We start from the raw sequence: 10,418 nt of genomic DNA on the forward strand, positions 1-10,418 counted from the left end.
AAAAAAAAAAACGTTATCAGAAACACTGGAATGAACACTTGGAGAAATGACAACCGATAAAAATAAAAATAAAACTCGGCAAAATCCCAACGAAACCAACGCAAAATAAAAACCCCGGCAGGCCCCCAAAACGCGACGTCACCGCGCGCGAAAACAACGCCAAGATTCAAATCACACCCAGACACCAAAAAAAAAAAAAGAAACAACTCGCCGTCGCCACCGTCCTTACCGAGACCCCGCCCGAGGTCACCACGCACCGCCCGTTTTTTTTTTTTTTTTTCTGGCCTCGCCCTTCCGAAATCACGACCGCAAAGTTCCCCTAAGCCGTCCGGAAACAACCTACAACACGATGGGGCGGACGAGAAAACCCACCGCACGAGGCCAAGAAGGGACGGACCGCCACGCTTTTTGTTTTTCTCCGGCGGCGGACCCCCCGACCGCATTCCAGATTCCGGGGAACACGCCGCCCAAACGTTCGGACAAACCCCGAAAAAAATATAGCGACGGCAGCCCCGCAAGCCGGCGAGGACGCGCAACCAGAGGCCCCCAGACAAGGACCCGGAAGTGTGGCCGAACAAAACCCCCGACGGCCAAAAGTTTTTCGCGCGGCGTTTGCCTCGGGGTCGCGCCCACTTTTTTATCGAAACCGCCGGGGTATCGCAATAGGGCAAAAATCCATGATCCGGGCCCCGCTTCTCAGAACAAGAAGGCCGGAAAGAAGCAAACAGAAGCAATGCCATTTTATCGCGTTGGACGCCCCATTCCCCCAAAAAGCATATATATCCCCTTCTAGACCCCAATAAATGCCAGAACTGACGAAATAGAAGTGCTGGGAAACCCTTTTAACCCGCTTCCCCGCTTTCCCCATCGCAAGTTCCACCACTTCGCAACGTCCAATTTTTTGAGGGTTTTCCTTTAGATACCCGTCCGCGGTAAAGCCCTCCGATGCGACGTAACTGCGAGGAACTCATATTCCGTGCGAGCGCGAACTCTACGGCCTTGGCTTTCGCCCCCCACGGCTGTGACTATGCGAATATCCGAGGGGCCAGTCAATCAGACGTATTTTAAAACCGTGTAATGCGAGATAAACGGCACGCATCTCCGCTAGGGGTATCATGTGTGGGGTGAATGCGCCCATACACCACCTGCCGCCAAAACTTTCCCTGAATCCCTGAATAACAACGCTCTCCGCCCGTACATGGATGTGGCCGTTACTAGCGTGGCGATGGGTGGCAGCTGCTGAGGTGGGTGAACTGTCTCGTTTTCTAAAAATGTTTTTGGCCAATTGTGCCCAATGGCCCTTGTATTTGATGGTAAATTTGCCTGATCTTGTGGCCATAAAAAACCTCAATTTAAACATGACAATCGTCGACGCACTATTTTGAAGAAGAAATAATAAGGGAAAACAGATTCACCCCACACTCCTGTCGCGCATATCGTGCGCGAAACTTTACCCTCCAATTCTTCAACTGTTGAGTGTTCCAATAAAAATGCTTCTTGTAACCTCTTTATTCTCTTTTAGTTTAGGGAAACCGTGTTTTCCTTATGGTTAAAGTGTACTCCTATGAAATCATATTCCTTTCTTTGAAAGTTTTTGTCATCCGCCATTCCTTTTACGATTGCTTTGACGCACCGTGCGCCTTCTTCACCGATTGCCGAGTGCCTCGTGGCCCTGTTTGGATCGCCCCCGAATATCTTGGGAAAGGACTCCCCAATCCACTATTATGGCGTTTAAATCCCTACTCTTCGGTGCAAAATTTTCTCTCTGAAGTTTTTCTATTTCTCCCCAACGGTTGGCTGTAACCCAACCCAGTCGTAAAGCCAATCGATCCTTTTCCCCTGGCAGAATATCACTGGCCATGTCCGACCCCTATCTCAAGATGGGGCTTTCTTCTTTTATGTGGTGTCTGCAGCCGTTGGCTTTTCCAGCCCACCAGAAACATTTGAGTTGGCGCCCCCCTTGGTGCCATCATGGCGGTCGTTGTTCGCGTATATTGTAACGCGCTGTTTTTTTTATTTTTTTTGAAATTTCAAACTCATGATAAATAACGGAATATCTTCTTCCTGAATCTGTAAATTGTTCTGCACTGCAAACGCGATGGATCCTCTCATTGTTGCGGCTCGCTGTTCCCATACTGTTGAGGTCCACATGCGTTTTGCGATGCGGTTGGCCTCTGAAAACGACGCCGCGATGTACGGATCGTTTAGGCAGCGCAGGTATCATAGTAAAATTGTTAACTGTTGCCACCCCGAGGGGAAAGTGTTATCGATGGGAAAGCTCCCGAAATTTGTTGTTGTCGTTCGTTTTGCTTTCGCTTTTGCGTTTCCCACCAGACAATGGTTTCCAAAATGACCGGCCCGCGGGTTGTATCCACCGATTTTTCCCAGAACCAAACTTTCCAATTTTTCCCATTCCACAAAGCGAAAGGCACATTATAAATGGGCAAATCGTCATTTGGTTTAGCCCGAAAGATGAATGGGAAAGGGCTTCCCCAAGCGGCCCCCGGGTTGTATTTTTTTTTTTTTTTTTGCGGAACCCCGGTGGCCATATAAAGTTCAGAAGAGGGAGGAAGTATTCCCGAAGGAAATCATTTACACTTTTGATGGCGGAATTGGGTGTCCCCAGAACTTCCCCGCCGCACCGTTTTGGGCGGACGGGCCCCCAAACCCAACCCACCGCCGGATCAATCGACCCCAGCTTTCAAAAACACGGGGGCCAACCTCCAATCTTGAACCCATTCACGCCCCGAAAGGGTAAAAGGTTGGACGCGTGTAAACCGCCTTTTGGGGCGTTAGCTGAGCAAGAAATTTTGCAACATTCAAACAAGCAAATGAAATCCCGGGAAAAGGATTTATGACATTCACAGGGCCAGTGGGGAACTGCAAAAAAATGGAAGGAAAATTTGCGGCAAAGATACCCAAAAATTTAAAGAACCGCGCCGGACCCGCTCTCCCTCCAGAAAAAGATCGGCGTTATGAATGCGGCGGTTTGTTTTGGCATTGTGGCGTGGTGGTTCATGAAAATTAACCAAAAGCAACATCTACACTCACAAAAAAGAAAAAAATGAAACGGCAGGCATGTGCAAAAGAAGAATTCTTTGGAAGTAGCGCACCGTGGCGCTGTGGTCGGGGCAAGGTCTGTGCGGGGTCCCAGCGGCAATAAAAAAACAACCCAACGCCTAAAGAGAAACGGCCTATACCACCCACGTGGACCTCAGCATTCCGCAATACCAGCTGAACCAAGCAATGGGGAGGGCTTTCAGTTCACAATGGACGCGTGGCACAAGACAGCGTATAACACTATTACTGTTGTACTCCGTTTTGGTGTTCTGGCAAGCGGTATCTGCTTTACCTTTTTTGCGCCAACTTAAACTCCATACATTAAAGCGTTTGTGCGGGGAACTGCCGCTTAGCAAAACCATTTTGAATATGCCAAAGTGGAAACAAATAGGTTTCATAAAAAGATTCTCCAGGTTATCAACCTGGCGCGAAAATGAGAGACTTTGGGAAATTGTTTCCCATTCCGGGTCCCACGTTTTCAGATGATAAAAGGCAGCGTGCTCCAGCGCACTTGGAAACTCTCAACTGTATTGGGTGCAAGGCGTGCGTCGATAGGGATGTTTTTAGACAGCCGAGAAACGGCAGTGGCCACTCATTTTGCCGAACAATGTCGCTCGTTTTCCGGATGGGGCGATGAATGAAAAAAGCCCGAAACGCACCCCCAGAGCGCGACCGAGTGAAATTGAAAATTGTCTGGGCTACTTCTGGCAGAAGGGATGGGGTTTGCCAAGCGTCGGTGGAAAGAAGCCGCCTCCTGCCCACAGGTGGTGTCGTTCTGTCGGGTTTCGTGCCCACGCCCGAAAAAAAGAGGTTCAAAAGGGTCCCGCGCAGGATAGCGAGGAACGCCCCCAACGGAGGAGGGAAATGGACATTTTCGGTGAAGGCGGCCGGAAAAGAGATGAAGAAAAAGAAAAAGATGAACACATCAACCGGGAAAAACGCTTAACATGTTTAGTGCCCGCGGGAAATGGCGTCGCCACCCGTTAAAAGAGGAACCTTTGGCTTTCGAAGCGGCAGCGGCGCTTGTTGAAAGCGTTTCCGAACCCGGTTGAAAAGACCACTGAGCAATCGCGCGGTTCATCGGGAAACTTTGTCGCAGTGTAAAGCGTCCCCTGGGTCATTTAAAAGGGATCGCAAAAAGTTCGGAGAAGTTAGCATCATCCATTTTAGCAGACCATGGCGGGGCAACTCTCTAACTTGGGCTTACCCTGAGCATAAAAATGAAGGAAATTTCCAATCTTTCTAAAAGGTATAGCATTCTTTGATGCGCATAATGTTCCAACTGCCCCACGAATAGACAAAAGGGGAAAAAATAAAAACACTTTCCCCAAGACTAGGCGGATATGCCAACGCGCAAATTGTTTACAAAATGGGTTTGGAAACGAACCACCACGAGAGAAACCGACAAAAAAGGCTCGTGAAGGATTTGACGCAGCGCGGAAATCACGCGATTGCCATCCATACCGAATCGTGGATAAAAAAAAACCGTATTTGAGAATTTTCTGGAGAACGATTCGTTTCTTCTAAAGGCTGGACGGGGCGGGTGTTTTTTTTTTTTTTCACGGCTTCGTTTTGGACGGCAATGGTTTTTTAAAAAAAATTCCTCTAGCGCATGGAGAAGAGAAATGAAGAAGTTTGATATCTCCGGTGTGGTATAGTGGCTAGAACAAGCGGCTCTCACCCGCTAGACCCGGGTTCGATCCCCGGCATCGGAATTTTCTACTTAAAATATTAAAGCAATTTTTATTGGTTTTTTTCAAAAGATCTCTTTTCTTCCCCATCCTTTGGAATGCTAAGGGAGAACATTCTTTATTTTTTTTTTTATTTTTTAGAAATCTCAGTGGAGGTTTAGCTGCGATATCGGGAAGCATTAGGAGCACCGGTGATCTTATGGGGCATAAATCTATTTCAGGATGCCCTTCGCTCATCCCAAACAGATTTTAGTGGTTTCACCCGCGCCACGTTGCAGCTAAACGTTAGTGTGGGGAAAAACACGTCCCTTCCCCAAGAGAACTATACATTAAAACGCCGTCAGATTCACTATGACCGCGATGTTCGCTCTCTACGAAACCCTTCTTGATAAGAATATGGGATTTAGCCTTCTTGACGAGAGGAAAGGATCCTTTGCCGAAATGTCAAATTTCACCATTGCTGTTCGCCGGTATCGTGGCTATAGATGGCATTCCCACGTAACAAGAAACACAAGTGAGATTCATCGCTACCACCGCTGTGTGAGAAGAACCGAGAGAAAGTTCAATGCGGAGTCTGCCAGAAGTTCTATGCCCACCTGGACTCCCTCGTCGTTCGCTGCAGAAAATTCCGTGATGGAGAGGGTATGACAACAAAAATCGAATTCCACCAATGCACGATACAAGAAAACGAAAACAAGAGACCTTCCGGCATTAGTCTGTCCCTCATGTGGTCGTCATTGTGTATGAGTAAATCAGGCCAAACTCTACACCGAATGTCACGACACGGGTATCAACCTACTCGCGCGCACACCAAACAACGCGACGAATGCGAAGAAACAGCTCTGCATCTCTTGAGTTGCCCCGCTCTTCATCCACTGCGAGTTCAATTTGCGATCGTTGATGATGTACCCCTGATGAAACTATGTTTTTCTAAGCGGTTAGCAAAATTCCTTATTGCGGCGGAGCGGAACTACGCTATGCCACAGTCTTCCCACCTGGAAACCCCACGTCCCTTTCCTTACCCCAGCAAGCCTCCCCCGCACATTAGAACTGGCAATGCACTCGATTATGGAAGAACCTATAAAATCGTACGTAAGAGCGGTTCGTCCCTGAGCAAAGAAGCAACAAAATAAATAGGAATTCATTGGGGTCAATTAAATACAAAAAAGCAAACCTGAGGACGGGTTTTGGAAAGCAAAGGTGGGAGTAGAGTTTTCTCACAAAATGGTTCTCTTGTATGGGAACGGCTATAAAATAAAAACAAAACAAAACTGTAAACTAATAAAAAAAAAACACAAAAACAAGAAAATAAAAACTACAGGAGTCTGGAGACCCAATAAAAGAAAGGGATCTTATTTTACACACCGCTCTAAATGGAGAGTAACTGCGGTGCTCTAAGTTTGTAGTGTCTTGAGAAATCTGTGTATAACCCAAAAAGAGAGGAGGAATAAAAAAAAAAAAAAATTCATAGCCAGGATCCAAAAATGAACAAGAAAATCACAAAGCCGAAGTCCCTTCAGGTAACATTTGGCACCACCTTAACGAACCAAATGAAGAAACTCTGGCTTATTTGACCTTAAGGAATCCTTTGCCCATCTTGATATTGCAGTAGCTCTAAGGCCCAGTTTCCATTGAAAAACAGAATTGGACTGGGTTGCCGAGCCCGCACGTGTTCGTATCAGGTATTCTTGTTCTCCAGAAATCCATTCATGTCATCCCAAATTACTTCCGGATTGACGTTGAATAGGTACTACATTGGAGTTGCGATGCCTCCTGATTTTGGAATTCTTCTTTGGATCGACAACATCCTCTTAATTTTTAGGTAGTAAGAAATTGTAGATGAATAGACCAAATAAATTACACGGAATGCGCAGAAGCCAGGCCCACAATGAGAGAAGAGCAGTAAAAAAAACAGAAGAATTTGACTTCATAAGTGTAAACTATATCCAGAAGAAGAAGAGGGTTTCTTTGATTGAAAGTGCAATGTGGTATTTTCGTGGGGGACATAACTTCAGAACGCCTGGGTCGAATAAATGGAAATTGCACATTCACACATGATGCGTGCAGATAGGCTTTGTCTCTGTGTGTGTCAGAAATCTCCTTTTCCATATTATTTCTTTTTTGAAATCATTGCAATTAGTACCTTATACTCGTAATAGAGCTTTTTCATCCTCGGGATGAGACCTGTTTTTTTTTTTTTTTTTTTTTTTTTTTTTTTTTTTTTTTTTTTTTTTTTTTTTTTTTTTTTTTTTTTTGGCAGACGTCTCCGAAGCGGGGCGGAAGCAACTTCCGAATTTATTGGAAAATGAGTCTGTTATAACTTGTGAAAAAAAGTTACCAAGCTTTTCCAGAGCGGAGTCGATGACGCATAAGCGGTGGGGACCCGCACGGTTTCTCATGTATAGGCGTGCACCTTTTATCTGCTGTTCCCGGCTTTTTGAGGGAAGTTATAACACCTTGTCGTTCCTAAACTTCGATCATTCCATAGTTTAGAATCCAATGACAAAAGACAAGATGACATTATACAGTTTCAGAGAAGAACGTGGGATATATTTCTTTTCGAGAAGGAATTTTATTAAACAAAGAGATTTAACGAAGAGTTGGAACTCGCAAAAGTGAAACGAGGAAAAAAAGGTTAAAAAACGCTCTTAAGACCCACTTTTTCGGCATGCAACGAACGTTTTGTACTGAACGGGGAAGTTGGAGAGTCACTAACAGATTTGTTGTTTAACACTTTATGGCAATGATTAGTCAGAGATTTGCTGATAAATAATTCTTCCAACTTCTTTGCTTTTTTGAGTAAAGTAAGGTACCGATTATTCTTACAATTTAATTTCCAAAGCCATATTCAAGAGAATTGCACTATAACAATGGCGTTCGGTAAGCCGCAACCCCGTCAAGGGAAAAGAAGCCCCCCAAACAGCTAGCAAGAGCCGGCCGGTAAAAAGTTCATGGTGTAGGCAACGAGAATCGGATATACCCTACAGAAGTATTTTGTTTCCAACATACTCTTTGGCGAACTCTGGTATGCCAATGGGACGTGGCGGCTCCAAAAAACAAAAAAAAAAAAAAAAACGCGCGGAATAAAAACGCAGCCCGCCACACACGCCACCACCACCCCTGAGGAAAGGCCGAAAACTTTTGAAGGAACAAGGGGAAAACAGCGACCCCACCAATCCGGAAAGAATGATCTGGCGAACGGCAATCCCGAATACCTTTAGATAACGTTATGGTCCCGATTTTCTTTTCTGGGGTTCTTTGGGGAACACCTCTATAAGAAGGCTTTTTTTTTTGCAGAGTTGTGGGCTGCCAAAGGTTTTTATTATTACACAAAAGTGGCTATTCATTATGTTTATCATGTGCGCAAATAAGTTGCTACTCGGAAAAAAAGTCTGGGTTCGCTTTCTTTTAAATTTGATATTAAGTAGAACATCCCAGCTCTTTGTTTGGCATAACGGTTTTGGTGGCCTTTCCCAAGGGCCACACTCTGCTGTAAAAGCCTCCCTTGTTTCCTATTTTGTTTTTTCCCCTTTAGTTAAATTATTTCTAGCTGAAGTCTAATGAAAAAAAAAAAAAGAAATACATTTGGGTATCTATTGCTTTTTCTGGCGCTTGAAACCTAGCGATTGGGAAACCCGTTTTTACCTACCAAAAACCCTTTTGCACCAATTACATGCCCGTAGCCCTGGGCAGCACAAATTCCCCTATCCCACGCATCTCTCTTTCCCATGGGCTCCGCCTTTTTTTTTGGAGTGCCAACGCGCACCTTGCAGCGGAAACCGAACCACATGCCAGAATACATGTTGATCAGCAAAGCTTTTCCTTTTTCAAAGTGAGGAACCGTCCTTGCCACAGCAGCGGGCGCTGGAACAAACTTCGGAAGTGGGCAGTGCGGGAAGAATGGCCTCAAGGAAGTATAGGGGATGAACCTGACCTATTATTGCGGGGAAAACCGAGCGCAGCAGATGGCAGAGAAGCCGGGCACGCTAACATTTGCACGGCCTTCAATGGCAGTCGGGGTTTTTGTTACCCCATTTGGCTCGGGCCAAAATGCAATATGCTGTCGCGCAAGATAATAGAGATTCCATTTTAATTCTCCGGGGTGGGGCAAACCCATTTCCTTCGGTTGTCGCCCTAGCTGGGGCGCGTTAAAAAGAAATCCTCTCAAACACCCACTGTCCGGGACCGGCGGTGTCTCAGTTCAGGTTTTGTTATTATTGGCGGGTTTGACAACCACACCCAAAGGGCCAAGAAAGCCCAGCGACACAGAAAAAAATATGAATGGTAGATTTCCGCAGATTAACCTTCAACACATCTCGTTTCAGGAAAGAAAGGCCGCTGGGTCTTTTTCACCAACCCGTCTTGGCGTGCAAATTTGAATTTCCTGAATGAAGAAAAAAAACTTAGAGGGTAATGGAAGAGAGAGAGGGAAAGAGAGGAAATTACGACCCACCATTGGCCGCCAAGAACAGAAGGTGGGGTCGACGGGCCTTTCTTTTTTATCACCAATAGTTCCCGGCGAAAAGAGTAATCTTTGGTAGAAAAATGGGAATGCTTTTTCCGAAGCGAGCCGCTCAGTAGAGAATAGGTGTAATCCCGCTTCAGGGTTGGGTTCCTTATGGGAGCAAAAACATCTTCATTCTTACAGTTATGTTGTCAAATATTTCCCATTACGATGCGTAAGCGCGATTATTTCAAAAAAATACACGTGCACATATATAGTGGTAATATCTCCTTTGCGCCGAACGCCGGGGGAAAAGAGGTAAAGCGCAAAGGTAATAAATATTCACCAAAGGCGACACAATTCCAGCCACTAAATGGATAATGGCTCTAAAAAGAAAAAAAGTAAAGATTTTTGAACCTGGCTTTAAAGTAACACTTAAGAAGGTGTACCACAAAAATATAACCCTTTCCATGATTCCAGGATGCCCTTTTGTTGGCGTAAACCGACCCGCATCGGTCTCGGAACGGCAAACTACCAGAAGTAAAGGAAACGGAGCGAAAACACCTTACTCATTACACTGCTGATGGCCAAGGGTGGAAGGTAGAAACACGATTCATAAGCTTACAAGACTAATGTTTATGTTTCACCGCACGGAAGATTAATACTGCGGTGTGGACCTCGTGGCTTTTAGCTTTGAAAATCCGCGAAGGGTAGCGACCGTCGTCAGTTTTTTTTTTTATCCCAACGAATTTTCCATATGTATTTTGGTTTTTCTAAGGGTCTAACAACAAACGTTAATTACCGATAAATAGAATATCTAGCCAATGTTGGTGAAGGAAAGTTGGGTCATTTCCCCGTTTCAAAGCTCAGGAGAATAGAATATGAATTGCCCATCGGATTTTTTTGGTGGTAATTTCAGGAAAACGTATGGAAAGAAGAAATTTTCTTTTTCTTCTTTTTATCTTTTTTTTTTGTTCCTCGCATCTTTAAGGATGTTGGTCATATGGCACGGGTCGTCAACAGCAGTTAATATATAAATTATTGTTATTCTTTATTGTAATTATTACTGTTATGCAAAGGAAGTCGTCAGTACCTGGGTTGTTCTTGTTCTTGTTACCGCTGCTTCCCCCGGACAAAAAAACTTCGAATTGAAGAAATAGTGGCGATAGAAAACGCCATGTTATCTTATTGCGAAGCAAGAAATGTGAGTATAAAGAAAAAAA

General features: G+C 45.0%; 6 protein-coding genes across 6 annotated transcripts; 4 read left to right on the forward strand and 2 right to left on the reverse strand.

Annotated features, from left to right (window-relative positions):
- Positions 1-991: 991 nt before the first annotated feature.
- Positions 992-1,360, reverse strand: TM35_000881000 (uncharacterized protein; the record flags this gene model as incomplete). The annotated part of the gene is made up of 1 exon (XM_029031456.1): positions 992-1,360. The coding sequence occupies one exon, from the start codon at positions 1,358-1,360 to the stop codon at positions 992-994; it is 369 nt and encodes a 122-aa protein (XP_028877238.1).
- Positions 1,361-2,234: 874 nt separating this feature from the next.
- Positions 2,235-2,549, reverse strand: TM35_000881010 (uncharacterized protein; the record flags this gene model as incomplete). The annotated part of the gene is made up of 1 exon (XM_029031457.1): positions 2,235-2,549. One exon carries the CDS (start codon positions 2,547-2,549, stop codon positions 2,235-2,237), a length of 315 nt encoding a protein of 104 aa, XP_028877239.1.
- Positions 2,550-3,246: 697 nt separating this feature from the next.
- TM35_000881020 (uncharacterized protein) lies at positions 3,247-3,546 on the forward strand (the record flags this gene model as incomplete). Its single annotated transcript, XM_029031458.1, has 1 exon — positions 3,247-3,546. The coding sequence occupies one exon, from the start codon at positions 3,247-3,249 to the stop codon at positions 3,544-3,546; it is 300 nt and encodes a 99-aa protein (XP_028877240.1).
- A 147-nt stretch (positions 3,547-3,693) lies between these two features.
- TM35_000881030 (uncharacterized protein) lies at positions 3,694-4,047 on the forward strand (the record flags this gene model as incomplete). The annotated part of the gene is made up of 1 exon (XM_029031459.1): positions 3,694-4,047. One exon carries the CDS (start codon positions 3,694-3,696, stop codon positions 4,045-4,047), a length of 354 nt encoding a protein of 117 aa, XP_028877241.1.
- A 1,447-nt stretch (positions 4,048-5,494) lies between these two features.
- Positions 5,495-5,884, forward strand: TM35_000881040 (Tbingi protein; the record flags this gene model as incomplete). The annotated part of the gene is made up of 1 exon (XM_029031460.1): positions 5,495-5,884. The coding sequence occupies one exon, from the start codon at positions 5,495-5,497 to the stop codon at positions 5,882-5,884; it is 390 nt and encodes a 129-aa protein (XP_028877242.1).
- Positions 5,885-8,424: 2,540 nt separating this feature from the next.
- On the forward strand, positions 8,425-8,844 carry TM35_000881050 (uncharacterized protein; the record flags this gene model as incomplete). Its single annotated transcript, XM_029031461.1, has 1 exon — positions 8,425-8,844. The coding sequence occupies one exon, from the start codon at positions 8,425-8,427 to the stop codon at positions 8,842-8,844; it is 420 nt and encodes a 139-aa protein (XP_028877243.1).
- Between the last annotated feature and the right edge of the window lie 1,574 nt (positions 8,845-10,418).

This window comes from Trypanosoma theileri, assembly GCF_002087225.1.
Source record: "Trypanosoma theileri isolate Edinburgh chromosome Unknown TM35_Tth_88_V1, whole genome shotgun sequence".
Classification (NCBI taxonomy): Eukaryota; Euglenozoa; class Kinetoplastea; order Trypanosomatida; family Trypanosomatidae; genus Trypanosoma; species Trypanosoma theileri.